This window comes from Eurosta solidaginis, chromosome 4, assembly GCF_040869045.1.
Source record: "Eurosta solidaginis isolate ZX-2024a chromosome 4, ASM4086904v1, whole genome shotgun sequence".
Classification (NCBI taxonomy): domain Eukaryota; kingdom Metazoa; phylum Arthropoda; class Insecta; order Diptera; family Tephritidae; genus Eurosta; species Eurosta solidaginis.
In genome coordinates, this window is record NC_090322.1 from 151,623,868 (window position 1) to 151,651,202 (window position 27,335).

The window sequence follows — 27,335 nt, forward strand, 5'->3', positions numbered from 1 at the left end:
CGTTCATCCAGTCCCAATACTGGTCTTCTCTCACTTCATTGTGATATGCCACTCATTAAATAGAGAGTAAGTTCTGGGAACTCGAGGAGTTTCCGCCTAAGCAATTTTTAACTGTTGAAGAAGAGGCTTGCAAAAAGCACATTCGCCAGCATTGCCGCCGCGCCAAAGATGGGCGCTATATAGTTCGCCTGCCTTTTAAGAAGTCTGTGCCTTTAGGTGAGGCGAGAAACATATCTATACGAAGTTTGCTACGAATGGAAAAACGTTTCGCTATGGATGACGAGCTACGTCGACAATACGCCGAGTTTATGCGGGATCTCTTAAGTATGGGTCACATGGAGCTCGTGGGTAACGCGCTACCGCATAAAAGCTACTACATGCCACACCATGCTGTGGTAAAAGACACTAGTTCCACCACTAAACGTAGAGTGGTTTTTAACGCTTCGATGAAAACATCGACCGGTTTCTCGTTAAACGACGCTTTGATGATAGGCCTACAACTACAAGAGGATCTGTTCTCTATAATGGTATGTTTTCGGACTCATCGCTGCTCTATGATGGCCGACGTCGAAAAAATGTATCGGCAAGTTCATGTATATGAAGAAGATGCTGACTACCAACGCATAGTTTGGCGTGATGCACCAACCGAACCTATTCGAGACTATCGAATGCTCCGTGTAACTTACGGCGTCGCTTCGGCTTCACACCTGGCCGTAGGTTCTCTGCACCAAGCAGCTTTAGATGCCGATGAAGAGCACAAAGAAGCCGCTAGAGTCATCATGTGCGATTTTTATATGGACGATCTCCTCACGGGATCGTTTTCTATCGACGAACTTATGAAGCTGCAAAGTCATATAACCGTAGTTCTATCTAACGCTGGGTTCGAGTTACGTAAATGGGCTACAAATTGCAAAGGGCTTAAGGAAAATATACCGCACGCATCGAAACAAATTTCGCACTTGTTGGCTGACGGCGATGAAGTACGTACATTGGGTACTATTTGGAACACGAGCGACGATTCTTTATCGATAGGAGTGAACTTAACACCACTGCCTGCAGTTCTTATGAAAAGAACTTTTTTGTTGGATTCAAGTAAAATCTTCGGTCCACTCGGATTAATCCCACCTTGTACAATTTTATCGAAAATTTGGCTGCAGCGAATTTGGCGAGCGGATGTTGATTGGGACAAACCAGTGCCTGTCGATGTCGCGAAGGAATGGCTTGCTTACCGTCAGCAGTTGCCTGAACTCACTGCACTCAAACTAAATCGTTGGATTGGCACCGGAAATTTACGATCACGCTGAGTTCCATGTCTTCACGGACGCATCGCAACGCGCCTACGCTGCCGCACTTTACTGTCGCACGCAAATACTCGATGGAAAATTTAAAGTAGTTTTAGTCGCCGCACGCGCAAAATTCGCGCCTTTAAAAAGTACGACCCTTCCACGCTTAGAATTGTGCGCAGCGCACCTAGGCGCTAAACTTGTCAAGCAGATCAAGCTTCGGTGGTAATATGAAAAAGTTATATGCGTGGACTGACTCGACTATAACGCTAGCTTGGTTAAAAAGTCATCCAAGTCGATGATCAGTCTTCGTAGCGAACCGCGTAGACGCTGTGCAGGAAGTTTTGGCTCCTCAGTGTTGGTGACACGGCCATTCAGAGGATAATCCAGCGGACTGCGCATCTAGGGGATTAACTCCTTCGTATCTACTCGCGCATTGTCTTTGATGGCCAGCGCAAGTTGGTTATCTGAAGGTGAAAATTAGTGGCAACGTCAGACGAACGAAGATTTGGAACAACTGATGAAACTCGATCCAACTGCTAGTTCCAAATTATGAAATACCAAGTCCGCATCGCATCTCACTCAAGCAACAGAAAAGTGGGACCTATTAGCAAGATATAATTTGTACACTAAACTAAAGAGGATTATGGCCTACGCTATACGCTTCATCAAAAATCTACAAACAATCAGCAGTCAACGCACTACTGGCGCTCTCGCCTGCGGTGAAATTCGTCACGCTGAAAATACTCTGGCAAAGTATATCCAAACTAACGCTTTTCCGAAAGAAATTGTTTCTTGCAGGTCAAACAAACCTATACCATTGCGAAGTACTCTAATCCGGCTTCAACCGTTTTTGGATCCTGAGGTCATTCTCCGTGTTGGCGGGAGGATAAAACGTGCTTCGGTCTCTGCAGACGTCAAACACCGTATAATCCTACCGAAAAACTCAGTCCTGGCTAAGCTAATAGTTCTCGACATTCATCGCAGCACGCTTCACGCCGGTCCGCAAATTATGCAAACCGTTCTTCAACGTTGTTTTTGGGTTATGAGTTCTCGGAATCTCGTTCGCGCAGTCTACCAAAACTGCGTAAAATGTAAACGTATAAACCGTCAACCGCTAGATCAAGCAATGTCGGATCTGCCAAGCAGCCGCCTAGCAAGTTATCGGTGTTTTTGCACAGCGCTGTCGACTTTGCAGGACCCTATTTTATCAAGTTCTCTCAAGGCAGAAAAGCTAAATCATGCAAGGCATATATATGCAGTTTGATATGCATGAGTACTGGGGCAATGCATCTCGAACTCGTCGGAGATCTCTCCTCACCAGCGTTTATTGCCGCTCTTTCGAGATTTATAAATAGAAGGGGTTATTGCCAGCATGTCTTTTCGGACAACGGCACCAATTTCGTAGCTGCTGAGAAAGAGTTATACGCCGCCTACCACCGCTGCTTGAGAGATGAAAAAGTTACCTCGTATCTGGCAAATATGTAATTTACATGGCACTTTAACCCGCCGAGCGTGCCACATATGGGTGGCTATTGGGAGACAGGGGTGAAGCGAGTTAAATATCACCTGAAACGAGCTCTGGGTAATTCATTATTTACATACGAAGAATTTTCTACGCTGTTGACGAAAATTGAAGCTTGCGTCAACTCTCGACCGCTCTATTGGTACTCTGCTAATGCTGATGACCTGGAAGTTCTCACCCCTGGTCATTTCTTGATTGGTGAACCAATCAAGGCGCTGCCTGCACCTGATACCGAAAATTTCTCATGAAGGTTGCGTCAAAGATGGCAAGCTATTAGCGCAATGCAACAACATTTTTGGTCCTGTTGGCGAAACGAATATCTCGTCAACCTACAACAAAGGGCTAAATAGTTTCGTTCCTCCGCAAATCTAAAGGAAGATGACGTCGTTATCATTCACGATCCAACTATCCCACCTATTAATGGCGACTTGGGCGTGTCATTCAGTGTCATCCTGGCGCAGACGGATTAGTACGTGTAGTAAGACTGAAGATTGCCGATGGTGAATTGGTTCGGCCTATAGCGAAACTAACGTTGCTGCCAACACAAGAGGAGTCTGTACTGTAATGTTGATCTCTTAATACATACGTATTTGAAATGTAAATATTTAACTATCTAAGATATTTTTAGTAATTGAAATGTGAATTCAATTTGTAAACATGAATTTAATTTCGAACTCTTATCGGTCGTTCAAGGCGGCCGGTATGTTCGTGCTCATCTGGCAACCCTGTTATTCCAATGCGAAGGAATGTAATGAAAGATAAGACATGAATATGAAATGCCATTTTTTGAGACTTCTTCTGCTTTTTTTCACTGAATGTAATTTACATAGTGCCACCCGCTGAAGTAATTATTTAAAAGTTTATACAAAACTAGTGTGTTTTACTTCATTTACAACCGCTATCGTTACAAAGTTGCGTACAATAAGAAGTTCCTGCATCTAAGGTTGTATACATTGTCGGGCATTTTGCTTTTGCTGGTTTAACCAAAGAGGATAAATACAATAAGAGCCGTCACTCGTTATTTTTTTGGCATTTACTCGATGTATACTGAGAGGTAGTCGCTACTTTTTTTTTGGGCGAGATGTTTATAAATGTCTTCTATACATTTTCGTGGGGTATTTGTGTTTATTTTTCGACTGTATTTAATTAATTTATTTAATTCTCTTTCCAAAAATCACAGTTCCACAAGGGGCCTACACGGCATGGATGAATGCGAGACAATTAAAAATGTCCCTCTCAGAAAACATTCGGCATCAATTTTTTCAATTTCCAGCGAGATACTCGCCACAAAATAACGAGTGACGGCTCTTATTGTATTTATCCTCTTTGGTTTAACAAGTTTTACGTCTTTCTCTAATACCACGTTTGCGGCGTCCTTCTTTTCCAAAGCTGTGCAGCATTCCTTATCTTACCAGTTTTATAAACCCGCTCACCGACTTTCACTACGATACCTAAAAAATTGAAATAATATTTTTCGTTTAAGCAGACAGAGTGACAGACGACAATTTGTCATCCTCCCAACAGATTCTTGCAGCGGGACTGTGCCATATTCTCCTGCTCCGGGAAGATATCGAACCCAATCCGGACCTGTACCTGACCCCAGTCCAAAGAAATGCTTTTGCTGCGTTTGCCGGAAAAGAATATTTTTAGGACGGTCACACTCTTGTCAGTGTGTCACGTGCAAGGGATGATTGCATCGGACGGGATGTTCTGGTAGACCTCCAAAAATAATAATAATATTAACAAAGTTTGTATAAGCGGTACAAATGCTTCCACAGAACTCGTCATTGCTGCTCGCCTTAAATGGCTACACCTAGCTTCATTTTCGACCTCAGTATCTGAAGCGGTGTTTTAGATTATTGAAAAAAGACATCTTAATTTCTACTCGGCATAAAATTAACTTTAAACTGAGGGTGCCGGAGTCTGAATATGATAAATTATTAATTTCGGATATTTGGCCTAAAAATGTCACTGTAAAGCCTTTTCAGTTTTTTCTAAAGTCTTAGAAAAAACCACAACAGAAGTAGTAAGGTGTAATAATAATAACTGTGGACTAAAAATATATTTCCACAATGTTTCCGGTATGAGGACCAAGTCTGATATCGTGCATAACTTCAGTTCACAAATAGATTACGATGTCTTTGTTATCATTGAGACGTGGCTTAATGAAAACTTTTTTGACAGTGAGTTCTTTGACTTAAATATTTACAATGTTTTTCGGAAAGATCGAGATGCTGGTAAAACTGGTCGCCTTCGTGGTGGAGGTGTACTAATCGCAGTCAAAAGGCAATTGTGTGCGTTTTTAGTTCCACTAAACAATTGTGATTCTCTGCTTGATCAAATTTGCATATGTGTTAAAGGTCCTACTTCGCAACGATCTTCACATCTACTGGTGTCGTATGTACCACCTGGCATCTCATTTGAGCTATACAAAGCACATGCTGATAATATTATTTCTGTGGTTCTCAACAATCTACACGATAGCCATCTCTGCGTGCTTGGTGACTTTAACATGTTTAACGTTCAATGGTCAGCTAGTGCTTCGAATTGTGGTCTCACACCGAATCATCTTGTTTCAAATCATGAATCGTATTTCATTGATAATGATCTTAGTCTTAACTTAAGTCAAATTAATACGTATTTTAATTCCCAAAATCGGCTATTTGATCTATTATGTGTTAGTGACAATATTTGTTGTGAAGTCTGCGAGTGCACGGATCCAATAACTCCTAAGGACAGGCATAATTTACCCCTGCATATTGAATTCAAATTCTGCAATTTCTTCTCGGTACCTTTGGATAGTAAAGTAACTTTTAGTTATTCTTGTTGCGACTTTCCGAGTTTTAATGATTTTCTACTTGATATAAATTGGGAGCAGTTACTTGGGGGTCTTGATACCTCAGATAGCTTTTTTAGTTTCAAACCTTGCGTGCTCAAGCACTGCTTGGATTGGATTCCAGTTAAAAAGCAAAGTTCTTACAATTTCCATTGTATTCTAAGGGTTTACTAAAACTGCGGAATCTAAAAAATAAATGCTCTAAAAAATTGTAACTCACAAAAAACCATATTTTCTTCATTAAATATAAGCAATATGTAAAATATTTCAATAACTTGAACAAATCCCTGTACGCCAACTACATCCATAATATTGAGTCCAATATTAAGTCTAATCCCAACACTTTTTGGAATTATATAAAGTCGAAAAGAGGTTGCTCCAGTATTCCCACTGGCGTTTACCTTGATGGTACCACAGCGCAAACTCCAAGCGATTCAGCCAACTTATTTGCTGAGTTCTTTCAATCCAATTTTTCACCGGATGATTGTAATCAGTACCCTAATTTTTCGATCAGCCCAAACTCTGCTCTAAACTTCGGGTCCCTTTTATTATCATCTGAGGATATTAGTATAGCGATTTCGGAGCTTAAACCATCATCTCAGACAGATGTTGACGAATTTTCCCCAGTCTTGATAAAAAATTGCCCTTCCTTAGTTTTTCCTTTGAGATTGATATTCAACAAGTCCCTATCGCCTGGTACTTTCATTGATGATTGGAAGGTTACTTCCGTTGCGCCTGTTTTCTACCATTCACCATTTCTAAAATTTTCGAGCATGCCGTCAGGGCAAAACTAAGTTTTGCAGTTAAATCCCTGATATCTCCGTACCAGCATGGCTTTGTCGCTCACAGATCTACAATTTCCAACCTTGCGGTTTTTAGTGAATACTGCATTGCGTCATTTTCAGGTGGTTTTCAGGTAGACTGTATCTATACAGAGATTGCTAAAGCTTTTGGCAGAGTTTCTCATAGTGTCTTAATTAAGAAGTTGAGTTGTTTTGGATTCCATTCCTCTTTTCTCCTAAGGATTAATTCTTATCTATCCAATCGACAGTGTGTGGCCACTTTTGATGGTGTATCCTTTAGTTCCTTTGTAGCAATCTTTGGTGTTCCTCAGGGAAGTATATTAGGACCACTATTTTTCATTTTATTTATTAATGACATTAGTAGTTGTTTTTCATTTTCTAAGTGTTTGTTGTATGCAGATGACTTAAAGATAATCTCAATAATCAAGACACCTGATGATGTTCTAAACTTGCAAAGTGATATCAATAAATTATATCAGTGGTATCTCACGTCTGTCTCTTAATCCGTCTAAATGTTTCCATATGACCTACTCTAAGTCAACTTCCGTCTTGCGCAAAAGGTATCCCACTCAGCATTTAGGTGATTAAATTTTGAATTTCCCTACATTTCAATACAATTTGATTACTCTTTCTGACTAAATAATGAGTTATCATACAACTGAACAAAAGAAATAATCAAATATGAATACTTTTGATGATCAAAAACTGAATATAGTTTTTCAATCACATTTTGGAATCATATTTGAATCAAATATGATTACTTTAGGTGATAAAAAATTTTAACCACTTTTCATTCAGCTTTCTGAATCTTTTCTGACAATCTTTGTTGACTGAATAATGAATTTTATACTTGTTAAAATTTTACTTTTCATTGAAAATCTTATTTTTTCACATACACACATTTTTTCAATCATGATTCATGAAGTCCAGAAAAAATATGTATATAAAATTTTTATTATTAAGACATTCTTCAAGACAATGTAATGCAAATGCTGATCTTGCCCGAAGGTTTCCCCAACCATTTCTCCACCTTCGGTTTCCCAGAAAATACATAAATAGTTGGACAATACAAAAGTTGTGAACTATTTCAACCCCAGGTAAGTGAAACTCTCTTGACATATGTACCTGGATATGGCTTCAACATCCCGTACCATATCGTATTTTAAGATATTGACAATCACAGCTGATGCTCACTTCCGCATGCTTTCTTCCCGTGATGAAATAAGATTAGCATGTAGTATCTTATTTTGTATGAGATATGAAGAATAAATGCATGATAATCGCATTCAAAAATGATTCAAAAATCTCAACCAAAATGATTGAAATATGTTCACGAATATGATCAGAAAATGACCGTGAAAAGCATTCAAATATTACTCTAAAACAATTAAAGCCCAATTTTACAATGATATCAGATATGAACAAAAAGCGTTTCGAAATATGAATCATAAATGATTATTCAAGAATAATCACATTTATGGTACATTTTCCTCCCGACGATACGTTAATTTTCGAACAGAAAATGCTTTTAAATTTGAACGTTTTTAATCATCTGGGGGTATGATATTTGAATATTTTTTGATCAAAATTTTCAAAAAATGCTGGCTGGGATAATATTTCTGATTGCGAACTTCAGTGCGTAAGTGAGATTAAAGACCTTGGTGTCCTCTTTGATAGTAAGTTTTCTTTTAATAGTCATATTAATTATGTAACTTCCAAATCTTGCTCCATGCTTGGTTTTGTTAGGCTTAATACCTCCAAATTTTCTGATCCTTATACAATCAAACTTTTATATACCTCGTTTGTTAGGTCGCACATTGAATATGCTGTATTTTTTTGGAGGCCTTGTACTCAGTTAGCCATAAATAGAATCGAGAGGATACAGAAAATTGTACTAAAGTATGGTCTTCGTCCATTAAACTTTTCAGAAGCCATGCCATCCTATTCTTCTCGGCTTATGATCCTAGGGCTCAAGTCACTTGAGAGTCGGCGATCTATACTCTGTTTAACTTTTGTATACAATGTTACTAAGGGTGTTATTGACTGTCCTGATCTGTTGGAAAGGATTCGCTTTAATATTCCCCAACGACTTCTTCGGAATTTCTTTCCTTTCTATGGAGATAACTTCAGAACAAATTATGCTAGTTATGCTCCTGTTAATCGCGCTACTTGTGAGTTCAATGTACTATGTAAAAAAGTCTCTCTTCATTTTTCGCTTCCAAGAGCCGATTTTTTGATAATTTTGAGCTCCGCTTTTTAAGCTGTATATTTTAATTACAATTATGCTGTATGTAATACTTTCTTAGATTCTATAGTCTATAGGGATTTTTGTCCAATGACTTATTAATAATAATAATAATAATAATAAAACCCGTAACTTTTGTAAAAAATTTTGTGCTCCTTGCTGTTCACGCCCGAGGGCGCCTCGTAGTCTGCGCCTTAGCCCCCCCACCACTACATCCTAGCAGACCCGTTGATCAACAAGCCACAACAAGTACCCGATACTTCTTCCACTTCATGGCGCCACCATCTCATACGGCCGATCCAACTCATAACTACAATATCCGTAGTTGAATCGGTAGCAATGGACGGCATCAGCCCGCGCCCCCCGTCTTTCCGAAACTAGCATTCGAGTAGGTCAGGGAAACAGAGTCTTAGTCCCTACCACGTTTTGTACCGTTTGCCAGCATAGAATATATATGTGTAAGACACCTGCCCAATGCAGCTCCTGCCTTGGACCGTTCCACTCTCCTACATGTTGTTGCCAGGACACAAACCCAACTACACCGGGTACCCCAATGCTTACCCAGGGACGTCCAGTACCAGGGCCATAACAGCAATTGCATCTTGGCCTCCCTCAACTCAGAATTCTGCAGTTAAACTGTAATGGGTTAACCGGGAAGATCATAAAAATAGTTATTTCATTAAGCGGCAGAACATCCGCATTGACGCTATCGAAGAGATCAAACTCATATCAGGATCTGCTCTGCAGACCTGCTCTGGGTATGACGTTCACTGCAATATACTCTATTTGTTCCCGATATCGGCCGCAGGGTAGTGTCCTGGAACGTCAAAGCATATCTGTCCGGTCAGGCGATGAAAACTTAGAAGTCGTCCACATCTACATCCCTCCTATCACCTGCTACCCCATTGGATAGTGTCCTGACATCAGCACACTATTCACTGATGATAATCTCATTATCTTAGGCGATTTCAATGTCCTCCACGACCTATGGCATTCTAACCTACAGGCGGACAGCAGCGGTGAGATGTTGCTGGACTAAATAGAGAAAACGACGTCCTGCACAATAAACGGAGACACCCCCACTCGTTTGGTAGGAATCTGTCACATTTCGCCAGATCTATTCATCGTGAGCGTAGGTCTAGTAAACTGTGCCAACTAGCAACCGATGGGAACATTGGCATCTGACCACCTCCCCATACTAAAGCCCGGGAAACCAGCTTAGATTCTTATCGTCCGAATCTCTCCTATCGCCAGTAGCCAAGAAACCTGAAGCTATTCTGCTTCCCCGTTTCAATGCAAATTTGTATCTTGCCAATCATCAGCATGGCTTCCGAAAATTACATAGCACTACCAGCGCGCTCAACGCCATTAACACACAGATAATTTGCGGATTAAATAAAAACCGCCACCATAGAACAGTACCCGTTGCGTTAAACATGTCAAAAGCTTTTGATACGGTCATCCACGGCACATTACTGCAAGACCTGAAAGGGTCTCCCCTTCTCCCAAGTCTCAAAAGGTTAACCGCAAATTCTCTGTCTGGTCGGCAAGCACCGGTACCATTCAGGTACATAACATCCAATCCAAGACGAATTTAACAAGGGGTGCCACAGGGGGTATCCCTACTTCTGTTTAACTTCTACATATCAAAACTACCTTCACCACCAGAAGGAGTCACTAACGTTTCCTACGCCGATGACTGCACAATAATGGGCACATGTCCAGGCCCACAGATCTATGAGCTTTGTAACAAAATAAAGGACCATCTCCCTGGTATCTCTAGTTTCTTCACCTCGCGAAACCTGACATTGCCACCGACCAAATAATCGGCGACCTTACCCACTTGGATTAAAGACAAAGAAACGCTCGTTGCTACTTACAAAGCAATTGGCCGACCGATTGCATTCTACCTGCCCCGATATGGTCGCCAAGCCTAAAGGTTACTCACTAGAAGAAAATACAGGCCTGCCAAAATACTGCCTTCAGAACCGCTACGAGCTATCTTCTTATGTCCCCAGAACACCATAACATCTGGTTGATGAGGCTACACCTCCCAGGGGCTTACGGGGTCATCTCCGTAGGCACTATGAGGAAATAGGGCACCTGAGAATACAGCTGTATGAAGAAACAAGTAAGTAAGGTTAAGTTCGGGTGTAACCGAACATTACATACTCAGTTGAGAGCTGTGGTGACAACATAAGGGAAAATAACCATGTAGGAAAATGAACCGAGGGAAACCCTGGAATATGTTTGTATGACATGTGTATCAAATGAAAGGCATTAAATAGTATTTTATGAGGGAGTGGGTTCTATAGGTGGACGCCATTTAGGGATATCGCCATAAAGGTGGATCAGGGTTGACTCTAGAATTTGTTTCGACGGTATGGGTATCAAATGAAAGGTATTAATGAGGGTTTTAAAAGGGAGTGGTGGTAGTTGTATAGGTGGTCGCCTTTTCGAGATATCGCCATAAAGGTGGACCAGGGGTGACTCTAGAATGCGTTTGTACAATATGGGTATCAAATGAAAGGTGTTAATGAGTATTATAAAAGGGTGTGGGCCTTAGTTCTATTGGTGGACGCCGTTTCGAAATATCGCCATAAAGGTGGACCGGGGGTGACTCTAGAATGTGTTTGTACGATATGGGTATAAAATTAAAGGTATTAATGAGGGTTTTAAAAGGGAGTGGTGGTAATTGTATAGGTGGTCGCCTTTTCGAGATATCGCCATAAAGGTGGACCAGGGTTGACTCTAGAATGCGTTTGTACAATATGGGTATCAAACGAAAGGTGTTAATGAGTATTTTAAAAGGGAGTGGGCCTTAGTTCTATAGGTGGACGCCGTTTCGAAATATCGCCATAAAGGTGGACCGGGGGTGACTCTAGAATGTGTTTGTACGATATGGGTATCAAATTAAAGGTATTAATGAGGGTTTTAAAAGGGAGTGGTGGTAATTGTATAGGTGGTCGCCTTTTCGAGATATCGCCATAAAGGTGGACCAGGGGTGACTCTAGAATGCGTTTGTACAATATGGGTATCAAACGAAAGGTGTTAATGAGTATTTTAAAAGGGAGTGGGCCTTAGTTCTATAGGTGGACGCCGTTTCGAAATATCGCCATAAAGGTGGACCGGGGGTGACTCTAGAATGTGTTTGTACGATATGGGTATCAAATTAAAGGTATTAATGAGGGTTTTAAAAGGGAGTGGTGGTAGTTGTATAGGTGGTCGCCTTTTCGAGATATCGCCATAAAGGTGGACCAGGAGTGACTCTAGAATGCGTTTGTACAATATGGGTATCAAATGAAAGGTTTTAATGAGTATTATAAAAGGGAGTGGGCCTTAGTTCTATTGGTGGACGCCGTTTCGAAATATCGCCATAAAGGTGGACCGGGGGTGACTCTAGAATGTGTTTGTACGATATGGGTATCAAATTAAAGGTATTAATGAGGGTTTTAAAAGGGAGTGGTGGTAATTGTATAGGTGGTCGCCTTTTCGAGATATCGCCATAAAGGTGGACCAGGGTTGACTCTAGAATACGTTTGTACAATATGGTTATCAAACGAAAGGTGTTAATGAGTATTTTAAAAGGGAGTGGGCCTTAGTTCTATAGGTGGACGCCGTTTCGAAATATCGCCATAAAGGTGGACCGGGGGTGACTCTAGAATGTGTTTGTACGATATGGGTATCAAAATAAAGGTATTAATGAGGGTTTTAAAAGGGAGTGGTGGTAGTTGTATAGGTGGTCGCCTTTTCGAGATATCGCCATAAAGGTGGACCAGGAGTGACTCTATAATGCGTTTGTACAATATGGGTATCAAATGAAAGGTGTTAATGAGTATTATAAAAGGGAGTGGGCTTTAGTTCTATTGGTGGACGCCGTTTCGAAATATCGCCATAAAGGTGGACCGGGGGTGACTCTAGAATGTGTTTGTACGATATGGGTATCAAATTAAAGGTATTAATGGGAGTTTTAAAAGGGAGTGGTGGTACTTGTATATGTGGAGTCGTTTTCCAGATATCGACCAAAATGTGGACCAGGGTGACCCAGAACATCATCTGTTGGATACCGCTAATATATTTATATATGTAATACCTGCCAAGATTTCAAGGGTGTTTTATTTCACCCTGCAGAACTATTTCATTTTCTTCTACTTAATATAGTAGGTGTCACAACCATTTTACAAAGTTTTTTCTAAAGTTATATTTCGCGTCAATAAACCAATCCAATTACCATGTTGCATCCCTTTTTTCGTATTTGGTATAGAATAAGGCACTTTTTTCATTTTTCGTAATTTTCGATATCGAAAAAGTACGCGTGGTCATAGTCGGATTTCGTTCATTTTTATACCAAGATAAAGTGAGTTCAGATAAGTACGTGAACTAAGTTCATTAAAGATATGTCGATTTTTGCTCAAGTTATCGTGTTAACGGCCATGCGGAAGGACAGACGGACGACTGTGTATAAAAGCTGGGCGTGGTTTCAACCGATTTCGCCCATATTCACAGAAAACAGTTAACGTCATAAAATCTATGCCCCTACCAAATTTCAAAAGGTTTGGGAAATTTTTGTTCGACTTATGGCATTAAAAGTATCCTAGACAAACTAAATGAAAAAGGGCGGAGCCACGCCCATTTTGAAATTTTCTTTATTTTTTGTATTTTGTTGCACCATATCATTACTAGAGTTGAATGTTGACATAATTTACTTATATACTGTAAAGATATTAAATTTTTTGTTAAAATTTTACTTAAAAAAAAAAAAATTTTTTAAAGTGGGCGTGGTCGTTCTCCGTTTTTGCCAATTTTTATTAAGCGTACATATAGTAATAGGAGTAACGTTCCTGCCAAATTTCATCATGATATCTTCAACGACTGCCAAATTACAGCTTGCAAAATTTTAAATTACCTTCTTTTAAAAGTGGGCCGTTCCACGCCCATTGTCCAAAATTTTACTAATTTTCTATTCTTCGTCATAAGTTCAACTCACGTACCAAGTTTCGTCGCTTTATCTGTCTTTGGTAATGAATTATTGCACTTTTTCGGTTTTTCGAAATTTTCGATATCGAAAAAGTGGGCGTGGTTATATTCCGATATTGTTCATTTTGAATAGCGATCTGAGATGAGTGCTCAGGAACATGCGTACCAAATTTCATCAAGATACCTCAAAATTTATTCAAGTTATCGTGTTAACGGACGGACGAACGGACGGACGGACATGGCTCAATCAAATTTTTTTTCAATCCTGATGATTTTGATATATGGAAGTCTATATCTACCTCGATTCCTTTATACCTGTACAACCAACCGTTATCCAATCAAACTTAATATACTCTGTGAGCGCTGCTCAACTGAGTATAAAAAAACAAACAGGTACTCAGTGATATCCACAAATAGGCGTCGAACACCTATGCCAGGAACTGCCCGGTGAATCCAAGCCTTCAAAAAAATACCCAGAACTCGCAGAAGAGGAACTCTTTCTCCCTAGGGAGACGCGCGTCACTCTAGCTCAACTTCGATCTGGGTTCTGTAACATGCTAAACTCTTAGGATAGGTTAGGTGGTAGCTGCCCTGATAAGGATAGCTCACTTGGACAACACGAAGGTCCGTTGTGATACCACATACACCAAAAATAACGGTGACCTAGATCCAGCTACTTAGAGAATCGTTGGGTAGCAACGATAAAGCTCCGAATGATACCGATCTCAACTTTGGATATATCCTCGGGAGATCCAAGTGAGTCGCGACAGAAGTACTTTCGCCTAATTCTGGCAAAAGCTGGACAATCAAGCATAAAGTGATTTGGTGATTCCACCTCATCATCCTCCATACAGCTGCAGCAGGATGGAGTTTCCAGTATATTGAGACGTACCGCATGGATAGCCATGGGACAGTGCCCTGTCAAAACCCCAATGACCATTGATAGGTGAGCCTTAGTGAACCCAATTATTTCAGCAGACCTCCTGCCATCCACTTTCGGCCAGAAAGATCTTGCTACCCTGCAAGACGTGGTATCCGCCCAACGTTTGCTGAGCTGATTCGAGGCCCAGCTATGGAGGAGCAATCCACAGGTGGCCAGCGGGATCCCGAAGTCCCTACAGCCATCTTCATCTGGTTCAGTTGTACCGATGCGGGCTAAGAGATCCGCTTGACAGTTACCCGGGATATCACTATGGCCCGGGACCCAGATAATCTTAATTGTAAAATAATTCGATGCAATCGCAAGCGAGGTCAGGCACTCCCAGACCACCCTCGATCGCACTGTAGTTGAGCTCAAGGCCTTGATAGCCGATTGGCTATCAGAGTAGATGTTAAATTCCCTAACCGTGGTAGCACTGGATAGCATTCCATCCACCGCATCCTTAATCGCAGCAATTTCCGCTTGGAATACACTGCAGTGATCAGCCAACTTAAACTTGCGGCTTAAATTTAGCTCTTGACAAAAGACCCCCCCACCAACCTTTCCATCCAGCTTTGACCCATCCGTGAACAAGTTAACCGGTCCCATGCCCCAGATAATTCCTCTTCCCCAATCCTCTCTCTCTGGAATAACTGGGGTGAAGGTTGTATAGGGAGCTGTTATCGGCATACAGTAGTCCGTTCTGTCCGGGATGAAGTCGAAACTGGTAAGAAGGCTAGAGTGTCCGCGGTCAGAAAGTCTATATCCCATATCACGAAGCCTGACCAACGACCTTGCCGCGGCCGCCTTTCCCGCAATATCTACTGGGTATATGTTCAGCATGACGTTCAGTGCCAAGGTAGGCGTTGTTCTGAGAGCGCCACTGATACCGCTCAGCGCCGTCCGTTGCACTGACACTAACATTTTGGAGGTGCTCGCCGTGTCCAGTGCTTTCCACCAGACCAGCACCCCATATAGCAGAATCGGTTTGACCACCATCTCATAAAGCCAGTGTACTATTCTTGGCGAGAGTCCCTATCTCTTTCCAATAGCTCCTCTGCAGCAGTACAAGGCAATGGCGGCCTTCCTGGCCCGATCTTCCACATAGGGTCTCCAGGACAGTTTCTTGTCCAAAACAATCCCCAAATATTTAACCCTATCAGAAAGTACCAACGGTACCCCTCCAATCGAGGGAGTTCTGAAATCGGGCACCTTATATCTTCTTGTGAAAAGGACCAATTCCGTTTTTCCCGGGTTGACCGCCAATCCACATGATTCAGCCCACCTAGCCACAGTATCCAGGTAGCCCTGAAGAACATCGCGCAGGGCGCCCAGAAATTTGCCTCTGACTAGGATAGCGAGGTCATCTGCATAGGCAACCACCCGACAACCATTGGCTTCCAGCTCCACAAGAAGCTCGTTGACTACCACAACCCAGAGGAGAGGAGATAGGACACCCCCCTGTGGCGTGCCCCTGCACACCTTCCTCTTAATTATGGCCCCTCCCCACTCCGCTGCGACAATTCTGCCGCATAGAAGTTTGCTAATAAATTCAACCAGAGCCGCCTCGACTCCTAAACCCACCAGAGCTCTTTCGATTGACCCCGGTAAGACATTGTTAAAAGCTCCCTCGATGTCTAGAAAGGCACCCAGAGCATACTCTTTGTGTTCTAGGGACCCCTCTATTTGCTTTACAATCGAATGGAGAGCCGTTTCCGTCGATCTGCCCTTGCAGTACGCATGTTGTGAAGCCGACAGTAACCCCCGAGGTATCCTTTCCCGTAGGTACAGGTCAATCAACCGCTCAAACGTCTTAAGAAGAAACGACGAGAGACTGATTGGCCTGAAATCCTTAGGGCCTGGAGACTTATAGGGCTTGAACGACCCTATAGCCCAGGTTATCTGACTTTCCCGTATTGGAATGGCAGGCACTTCTGCATGGCCAACGACCGCCGACCATGCAGGCGAAGATCCCTGCGCAACTGGGACATCGGGAAAATGATTGTCCAGTAAAAGCCTTAGGGACTCCTCGCTACTCATCGACCAGTCCCCACCATCATCTCTCAGATACCCCAGAGGAGCGGGGTTCCTAGAGAGTATTTTTCTAAATCTCGCGGATTCATTGCAGCCTTCTACGTTTTCGCAGAAGCTTCGCCATGCATCTCGCTTGGCTATCCTTATTTCATATTTATAAATCCCCAGACTCACCTTATAGAGCTCCCAGTCCGAGGGTAATTTACTCCTCCTGGCTCTGTTGAAGAGCCGCCGACTGGACGCTCTTATGTCGTCAAGAGAATCCGACCACCAGGGCGGCTTGCCCTTCCCCTGTAAGTTTTCAATGGGCAGGACAGCTGAAAGGCGCTATTGCTTGCCGAGGTGAAGTTTTCCACCAGAACGTCTATCTCAGATTCGGACAGGCCCGAACTAATGATAGGCACCGCAGGCAGTAGCTCTCCCAGCTTCCTACAATACAAGTCCCAGTTAGTACTTTTAGGGTTCCTAAAAGATATTTTACCGGGACGTTCTTCGTTCACTGAGAACTGAATATATCGGTGATCAGAGAAGGAGTGCTCGTTGAGAACCCTCCATCCAGATATCCGACCTTCCAGTTCTCTACTAACCAGGGTGAGGTCCAGGACCTCCTCCCTTAACGCAGTAATAAAAGTCGGGTCATTCCCCCTATTACATATACAAAGTCCCTCATCTACAATAAAAGTAAATAAAGACTCACCTCTAGTGTTGGTATCCGAGCTTCCCCAAATGCTATGATGGGCATTTGCATCGGCACCGATGATCACGCCAACACCTCTCCGCCTTGCTTCAGCGGTGATTTCACCCAGTATCGCAGGTGGTGGTCCCACTACGTCCCCGTGGGGCATGTACGCTGAGACCACCCACATTTCATTACTTCCTCGCTCGAGGCAGACCGTGGTTACGTCAGCATTGCTGAAATTAGAGAGAATAAAAGCTTTAATCTCTTTTTTAACAAGCACACAGGATCTAGGCCTACTTGCCTCCCCATGCACCAAGGTGTTGAATTTTCCAGTCCTTAATCCAGAAATCTTACTGCCGTTACTACTCAGCCACGGCTCCTGGACAAGGACTATATCCACTCCGCCTTTTTCAAGGCAGAGCAACAAATTTGCGGAAGCCGCCTTAGAGTGCTGAAGATTGATTTGACGGATTTCCATCAAAAGCGCCCTTCTTCCGCACCCCATCCTTGGCGGATTCGTATTAGTATTGTCCATTCTAAAAAACTCTTACCTATCCAGAATCAACCCCGACAAACAAAATGAATGCCCTGCTTGCAATGTGTCCCCACATGACACCAACCATGTCTTCAATTGTAATGTGGATCCAACGCCTCTAACACCCCAACAACAACAACACCAACAACAGACGGATAGTAAGAGGGATTGACATGGCTTAATGAACTTAGCTTATTCTTCCGATAATTTCGGTAATCTTATGGGTGGGTTCTTTTTTTGTTGTTGTTGTAGCAGTAAGGACACTCCCCGAAGGCCTTGCGGAGTGTTATCGATGTTGATGGTCCTTTGCCGGATGCAAATCTGGTACGTTCCGGTAACAAGCACCATAAATGCACTAGTCCGACCATCTCGGTAACGGTTTATTATGACCACATGAAACCTTCTAGGCCATCCCGCCCTTCCACCCCCTAGATCCATCAGGAGTTTGTTAGTGAAACAGGAATCACCACGGATATGTGAGGTTGACAATTGGGTTGGAGAAGCTATATAATACGCGGATCATCCTTTGAGAGGGTTGCGCTGCACCGCTCCTTGAATCGATTTTTTATTTTAATCGCCTCTTAAGACAGGCATACCTGCCGCGGGTATATTTTAAGCCCCATAACGCGCTGGGGTGGGTCTATCTCTTTTTGTTAAGGACTTTAGATTTTTCAGGTTCACACCAAATTTAAGACATCATTTCATGTTTATGAAATGTGTAGCAAATAACCTTTTTCGAAAAAGGACTAGGATCTAAATAACAAGTCGGTTTCATAAAAGTAAACGTATTTATTTATGTACATACATATGTACTTATATCTTACTAATCAAGACATTTTCTATTACAAAATTAATAACATTTTTTTAGTTATTTTTTTAATTTGTTTGTTAGTTGTATAACTAAAAAAAGTCCTTTTCAATTTTGACAAATTCCACAGTTCTTTTTCGATTCCAACAACGCAGCATCACTTTGTTTACCAAACGGTTCCTCACCATTCACATCCAAAAAGTAATTTCCCTTCAAATCTTTCGGCACAGCATAACCCATAGGAACTTTCGGACCCGGACATTTACCTTCTTCCGCTTGTGTTAGTGAACTGCAACGTACACCCAAATAGCTCATCTCATTTCCTGGATAAACTGTTTCTGCATAATATTGCCAAGAACGTGCATGAGCACAGCCAATATCGTAGCAACCTTTCGGTAAAGGACCAAGTCCTCCTGGATAAAAATCAATATCACCGGTCGGTTCACGTTTACCCAAAGCACCTGGATCGGAGTGAATTACATCAATAAATTCAGCATCGCCACGCATCAGTCCGGCGAGTGATTGACCTTCGTTGAAGCAAGGTTTGGCGGGGTCCAAAGCTGTTATACGTGGTATCAGCTTTCCAGTTTGATAGAAAAAATTACGTCCAGCGGCACCCATAATGTGTGCCCCCAAACTATGGCCAATTAAATGTATATTCTCCACTGGTACAATTTTGGTAAGCTCGACTAGACCAATAGCAATATTTCTACCGATTTCATCTGTGTTTAATGCAGACCATGTATAGAGGGTGTCAACGAAGTTTGCTGCATCTACAGCCTTTAAAAGGAAGAAAAGTGAAGTATTTTATTGGTGGAATTCCAATTTTTCTTTTAATAGAGCTTATGATAATAAATATTATGTTATCTTCTTTTAACGCGGACTTCGTTTTTCACTACCTTGTTTTTGTTATAAAAAAGACTTGGCGCAACTTACCTCCAAGGAGATTAAGGCAAAGCTTTCCTTCTAATTTCCGTTGTGCTCCTTGTAAATTTCCTACGAATTGGCTGTACGGGACCTACATGTTTTATGCCGAAAAATAACGACAGCTGAAAGGCAGATGAGTTTTCTCTGAAAAGTTTTTCGTGGCAGAAATGCACCCGCAGTATTTGTAAAACCTCTGCCGATGGTGGAACCCGCTTATAAAACTTCTTTCTAATTGAAAATTTTTTTACTAAGTTCTTCATGTTGCTTTGCCCGAGACTGGAATATAGGACCTTGGGTGTAGTAGGCAAAGCACTTGAGAACTTAGGAAATTCAATTTGATAAATCAACACTCTACCTCGTACCTCGCAGCCGGTGCGGTCATAAATTAAGAATATCAAGAGAAAATAATACGAAAAGTTAGTAATGTAAATTAATTTTTAAATTGATTGATTGGAGAATGCCCGAAACTTTTACTAGAAAATCTGGTTGATGACGGGGGGATTTAGTATAGAGCAGATTTATGCAGGAATTATAATATCTTTATAATATGATTATGGCAACCTATATAGAGGCGGTTCTCAAGTATAAGAGGGTCATTTCTTTTCATAGGGTTAGTGCTGACGCCTGTTAAATATGTGCATGATATATTCATATGTGTATTCCCCTCTGGTAAGATTGACAAGAATTGAATAGAACAAGGTAAACGGGCATAACGTCAATGATACATATTTGAATGAAATCTCCGTTTGACCTTATGAAAATTTCGGGGAAAATAGTCCTAAAAATTACAAATTTCCCTCTTACCTACCCGCATGGGTATGGCTACTTCGAATGTCAAAAAGGATTGTGGTGATAAACGCGTCATTATTGACCATCACTTTATACGCTCTTTTCAGATGACGTTTCATTCATAACGAGGCTGTTAAATGTCACATTATATATATATAATGTTAAGGCCTGTGAAGGCTATGATCTAATATCCCTCTTGTATTTTCCCCAGAATGTTGTCCATGGAGCTTTCTTCAGCTGCCTTCCTGCATCCATGGTCAAAAAATGGAAGGAAAAATCTGGAGTCGGAACGATGTTCATATATAATTATATTTTGGCAATGTAATGCGCAACCACGCAATAGGATCGCCACTATTTCTATCGCAAACAGACTACATATGAGAGTTTCCATTGTTACGACACTTTTGAGCAAAACTTTCAAAGAACTGATTTGATTATTTATACGAAAAAAATACTGCAAGAAATAAGAAATACATACATTCAAGCAAATTACAAATAGAACAAGTAAGGAAGTCTAAGTTCGGGTGAAACCTAACATTACATAGCCAGCAGTACACTTGAAATGCTGTTGTTGTTTGTTTTGTGTGCTTAATAGTGTTACATATGGTTCTATTCTGAACTAATTTTTCTTCGAGTTATGGCTCCCGAATCATAGAAAATTCCTTAGTCATAAAATGCGCGGTGCCACTCCCATTTTGTAATATTTGAAGCTTTCCCTATTTATTGTTATAAGTCCACTTGAGAAATGAAATACCATTGATATAAAGCTTTTTCTGCACAGATATAACTTATTTTATTCGTCCACGACGCTTTTAAAAATCTTTTATATAAAAGTGGGCGTGGTCCTTAACCGATTTCGTTAATTTTTCTTCAAAGCAGTCCTTATAGTAAAGGCAACCTTTCTGCCGAATTTTGTTACGATAGGTTTAACGATTTTTGATTTATGATTAATAATATTTGTAAAATTGATTTTATCACAAGTGGGCGGTGCCACGCTTATTTTAAAAAATTTCTAGGTGTATTATTTACTAAATTATCAGTTTTTTTGTGTTTCCCAAAATTTTTTATATATAAAAAGTGGGCGTGGTTATCATCCGATTTCGCTAATTTTCATTACTAATCTATTCCTGGTCCAGATAAGCTAGTGTACCAAATTTGGTAAATATATCTCAATGTTTACTCAAGTTATCGTGCTAGCGGATGGACGGGCGGACATAGCTCAATCAAATTTTTTTTCGATACTGATGATTTTGATATATGGAAGTCCATATATCTCGATTCCTTTATACTTGTACAACCAAACGTTATCCAATCAAAGTTAATACACTCTGTGTGCAAAGCACGCTGATTATAAAAAATGGACTAGCCTCACTTGAACCCATGTTTTTTGAATGGTACAAAATGCATTTATTTATTAGCTCAGAGAGGTATGGACCCCTATCGTCTCTTCGGTGATCGAGATACTCGTTTCGTAAAATTGCTTATTTTGTATCGTGTTATACGTGAACGTATAATTAGTATCGTGATTTGGTATTACGACTTCAGTGAGCGTACGAAAAAAGTCGTTAATGGCAATAAAATCCGAGACGAATTCAGTACCAGATTGATATCCCCAAAATCTGATTGCTTCTTCTTAATATTTTTTCATATAACGCCTTGTACTACAATATGCCCGTTAATCGAAATCAATGAAAATTTTCTTTTGACTTGACATTCTACTGCACGGCGAATTGGTTGAATTCGCTTTGCCACTACTTGGTGTAAATTCGCGTTGATAAAATCTATTCGATAGCAAAAAGCATTGTGAATTTATACCAAGGCGAATCGATACCAGGTGGTGACAAAGCGAATTCAACCAATTCGCCGTGCAGTAGAATGTCAAGTCAAAAGAAAATTTTCATTGATTTCGATTCACTGACATATTGTAGTACCAGGCGTTGTATGGAAAATTATCAAGAAAAAGCAATCAGCTGATGGGATAACACCACCTGTATGAATTCGCCTTGATTCATACATATTCCTCCATTGCCATACCTACCTGTCAAATAACAGCTGACAGGGAGAACGGTTGTCTCGAATGGCCAGAGAATGGAAGAAATGTTTGTTTTTTGTTCGTGATTATTAATTTGAAGTGCCATGAATTGCCCATTTGTGTCTCAAATCAGCTTTTTTTTAAATGTCTAGTTAATTAATGTGAGCAGCCAGTTAAGCAAGCATTTTAAAATATGTAAATATTGTAATGTACCGGTCGTTTCTAAAAATGTTTTAAAAACACTATTGAACAAATAATTTAAGTAATCGAACAGCGATTGAACAGGTGATCGGGGCTGTTTACTATTGTGAACGTTTTTATCAAACATTTGCCACTTGTATGAATTCACAATGGCAAAAAGGTTTTCGAAAACAATCATATAAAAAAAAGTCTACAGATTTTTAAAATTTTGTATTACCATTTATAATTCGTCAAACATGGCTATACCTCCAGCTATCCAGTAGGAGCAAAAAATTCGAATTAACGACGAAGCGAAGTTTCCATCACCTTCACAGAAACTAAGAAAGCTGAGGTCTATTAAACCAGCTATATAAATAATCTCTCATCTAAATGCAACTCTGCGGCTTGCTTGACATCAACATGGCTTCCTAAAATAAAAACTCCTACCACCGGGATGGATGCCATTAATACGCAAAAAATTATGCACTGAACTAAAAAGTCTACCACGGAATAGAATTTCCTCTGCCCACCTTTTGCAATTCCAAAGTATGCTACCAGTCGAGATGGTATTTTACAGAAGCCTTGCCAATAAGATTAACAAGGGTATTCAAATCAGCCGCCTTGCTTCTAACAAACCTACTACTTGATGTTTCTCCCTTACCTAACCGCGAAACTGCGACCACACAATCAACACCATGGCTCCTGCATAGTTCATAGCACAGGGCTAAATTTCAAAATTTAATGCCTAGATCCCTAACCACAAGACGGCCTTTGTGTTACTCTATCTTTCAAAAGCTTTCGACTTGGCCCAGGTTCACTACCAGCAGGGCTTAATTCAGATGCCAGACGGTGAGACAACAAGAATTGAATAAATAAGAGGTTCCGAGCCATGTGTATTGTCTCCATTATTGCTTAAGTTTTGCACACATTATTTCAACCCAAAAAAAAACATGTGGGCGTCAAGTTTCTTTTACAGTTTTTTACGAGTTTATTACATCTTGTCAAAAAATACGGCACGATATTGAACCTACATATCTCAATACCAATATTGCCTCTCATTCGAACAGTTTCGTAAAGTTTTCACATATTTTTTGCCGACTCGATCACGGAAAACACAATACGGGTGGAAACTCCCATGTGCCGATTAACCGAAAATGAACGATTAACCCAATAATCGAAAGTGAACGGTTGATCGATTAGTCGACAACTTTCAACAACTCGAATATTGCTAATCCATTAGATAAAGTTGAAGTGACTGCCCGAGGGCACACTTAGGACACTCGAACCATTTTGAGGATCTGATGAAAGCTACTTGGTCCTGGACGTCATGCTCCGCAGCCTTGCTCAGATTATCTAGAAGTTTAGCAGCCAGAAAGCGCTGCAGTACGCCACTTAGCGCCGGGCAGTTACAGATGACGAGAACCAACGTTTTCTCCTCCTCATCCTCTTTTCAACTCCTGCAGCATCGACGATAGGATCCCATTTTGACCAGGTTTCCTGCGATGTCCAACAACCCGGTGTTTGTAGCCATCTATCGCATGAGCTTGCATGTGGCCAGGGGCATACGTAAGCGTTTTTTGTCGGCAAGAAACTACATGATTGTACCTTGCCTAGCGAGTTCATTTGCAATGCAATTGTCCTCTCTCTTGAAGAGATCTCTTGAAGAGATCGGCGACGGTTTAGTGTTAGTTCGCTGAAAATAAAGATTTAGTGTTAGTTCAGAATTGAACGAATAGAAGCCAAGAGATTTAATGGCAGCCTAGCTGTCGCTGAATATAAAGATTTCTTTGCCGACATTGTGTGTCCCTATCCTAACTGCGGTTTCCATGATGGCTGAAACTTCTGCCTGAAATACCCTGCAGTGGCCGGGTTGCTAATCGACTAACAGTAGCCAACGCCTGTCGAGTAAATCAGTTAATCAATTAACTAACTAGTTCAAGCTCTAGTACATATTTCAGGAGTGAAATTTTCCCTGCCAAATTTCAACGCAATATTTTTCACGTTTTGGCTTATGGCTTGCAAATTTTCGCTTTCTAAATATGGCCTCATTTTCCAAAATTTATTATCACAAACTCAACCAAGATGTCAAGTTTTATCACTTTATAGATCTTGTATAATGAAATATCGCATTTTTCCAGTTTCGAAGTTTTCGATATCGAATTTCGATTTCCACCGCTATAACAAATTTACTTTTTGACTCACCACAAAATTAACATCTCCACGACAATTGTAAGCTTTGGCAAACACATCAGTTGTATCGGATTCATTGACGGTGGTTCTCCAACCAGTAGCCAATATAACAACTTTCTTTTTCGGATCGAACTCAGAACTTTTCCACATTGCATCCGCATTCAACAACGAATAATTATATTTTTTACAAGGTGTACGAAGTTGAAATTGCATTTCATGTAAATCTGGTGTTATGCGTGGACGTATTGTTTCAGATGAAAGTGCCCGTGAACCTGTTTACAAGCAAATCGAAGCATTTGCAAATCACACAAGAATTATCAGACCCACAAATGAATTTTATAACTTTCGTTGATATTACTTACATATCGTATTGATGGATGAAGAAACCACTTCAAATGGATAGCCAATAATTAAATTTTTACTTGATTCAAACATCTTCTCTGGTGTGGGTATTGTATTGGCCACATCTTTTCCAACACCAACAACAACATCTTTAAAACTTTTACCAACATCACCTAAACTGAAGGAGTAACAACCAATAGCCAGCAAAGTGATTGCTAAGCAAAACGTATAAACGCGGAAAACCGATGGGAACATTTCGATTTTTTTTTTTTGTTTATCTTACAAATTTATCCGCGTTTAAGTATTTTAATGGTTTTTCGTAAACTATGCGCGCATGGCAAGCTCGACTTATATTTATACACAACGAGTTATCTAACGAGAATATTTTGTTTTTGCTTGCAAAAACACTGTTTTTATATTCTAGCAAAAACAATCAAAATTCAAGCCATTGATTGATAAATTATTCTCTCGGTTATTTATCTCTCGCTTATTTTACTATCGTACAGTAGCGTGCACAAATATTTGCCTTACAGACAATGATAATTTTTCAAAAACTGTATAATAGCATTGCCATTCATTATGTGTGATTGTTGTTAGAGTAAACACTTGTAGTAGTTTCTTTAACGAGCTACCTATCTGACAAAATTCTATACACAAACTTCAAATATTTATAAATATCTTATAAATAAGAAGAGTAGCACGCAGACTTTTTTCTGCCCGAATATTTGTTTGCCTACAATTGAAAATTTGAACCTTTCTTCTTTTTATAATTCTTGTCCATCCCTTATTGCTTTTGTCTGCTTGCGATTCCCCAAGCCCACCTTTACTCCCAATTTCACACTCCCACACCCACACTTATTTCCGCTAAACTTCACATTCCTATTCCCACTTCAGTTCTTAATCCCACTTCCACTACAACTTCCTCTACTACCACCACCTTCCCCTCTCTCAACACAATTTCCTCATATATGGAGTCATTATACCAAATATCGAATACCTGTTTCCCTTGGCCGACCGATTTCAATATTTTGGTTTGTATGAACCTTTACGAAATTATTGGAAACTAACGCAGGTTTTCATTTGCTTTAATTTTTATTATAAATAAGATAAAGATAGGTAATGGACGAATTCTCCTGCCCGGTAATTGTCCTCCCTTCGACGTGTCTTCTTTCCCAGTAAGCAGATGCTTTTTTAGCTTCTACAAAAAAAATGTATGCTCTTGTCTCTCCCTCCTCGCTCCATATTTGATCCTTGTCTTTCCTTCGTGTCTTCCTCCTTTGTCTTTCTCGATTTTTCTATCCTCTATTCCAACTTTCTCTCCTCAATCTCCCTCTATTTTTCTTCACCTCCATCACTTCTCTCATTGCATCTCTATTTCCTACTTTCCTACTCCCTATTTATTTCTTCACCCTTAACCTCAACCCGCTCTATTATCTTCTTCTTCCCTTTCTCTCTCCTCCTCTGTAATTCCCACTCCTATCTCTTATTTTCCTTGGTCTCCTTTCATACTGTGAAAACAAAATTATCATATTTTGGTTTGTATCTAAGAAAAAGGTTAACATATGAAACTGAAATCCACTCACAAACCATCTACGATCTAGAGTTATAAAGTTACCAACTGATTTTTCATTCGTTGTATATATAAGATTAACCGATTCGAAAGGCTGCGTAAATAAAAAATTTCAAACAAATTGCTCGAAGCTTGGTTCTCTCGCTAGAAAGAAAAGTCTCAGATAAGAGAACCCCTGTACTAAAGTTTGAGCAAATCGCTCCATTAATAAGAGTTTTTCGAAGCCTGTCTTTGGCCGATTTCCGGAAAAAAATTTTCCCAAAATAGGCTAATCAACGAAATATGACTGTACTATATTTCAAGAGAATTGTGCCATAAATATTTGTTTTATTTTCTTTTAATGGGCCGCCCTGTTTCTCTTCCCGTAGAGGTAAGACAGAAAAGGACCCAATTTTTAAATCTTAAGCAACCTTAAATCCACTTGAATATCCACGCTAAATTTCATCAAAATCGGTCCAGTCGTTAAGAAGGAGTTCAGTCACATAGACACATACAGAAGAAATATATATACTAAAGTGGGTCGGCCCCTGTTTCACTTCCCGGAATCAAAAGCTTCGCAAATATATATATATAAATATGTAAACATTGACGCAGCTGCAGTTTAAGATATTCATCTCGATTTCTTGTACTGCTTTAGTTCCGGTTACTAAGTCCCAAATTA

The 27,335-nt window shown here is 40.5% G+C and overlaps 2 protein-coding genes across 2 annotated transcripts in view; both read right to left on the reverse strand.

Annotated features, from left to right (window-relative positions):
* The window catches only part of LOC137250505 (vitellogenin-3-like), a 52,087-nt gene that overhangs the window by 21,306 nt on the left and 3,446 nt on the right, over nucleotides 1–27,335 (reverse strand). The gene's annotated exons all lie outside the window — the stretch shown is intronic.
* On the reverse strand, nucleotides 18,606–25,449 carry LOC137250504 (vitellogenin-3-like). The gene is made up of 3 exons (XM_067783416.1): nucleotides 25,125–25,449; nucleotides 24,775–25,034; nucleotides 18,606–19,424 (listed from the first exon to the last, which is right to left on the reverse strand). Exons 1-3 carry the CDS (start codon nucleotides 25,357–25,359, stop codon nucleotides 18,753–18,755), a joined length of 1,167 nt encoding a protein of 388 aa, XP_067639517.1. The 5' UTR covers nucleotides 25,360–25,449; the 3' UTR covers nucleotides 18,606–18,752.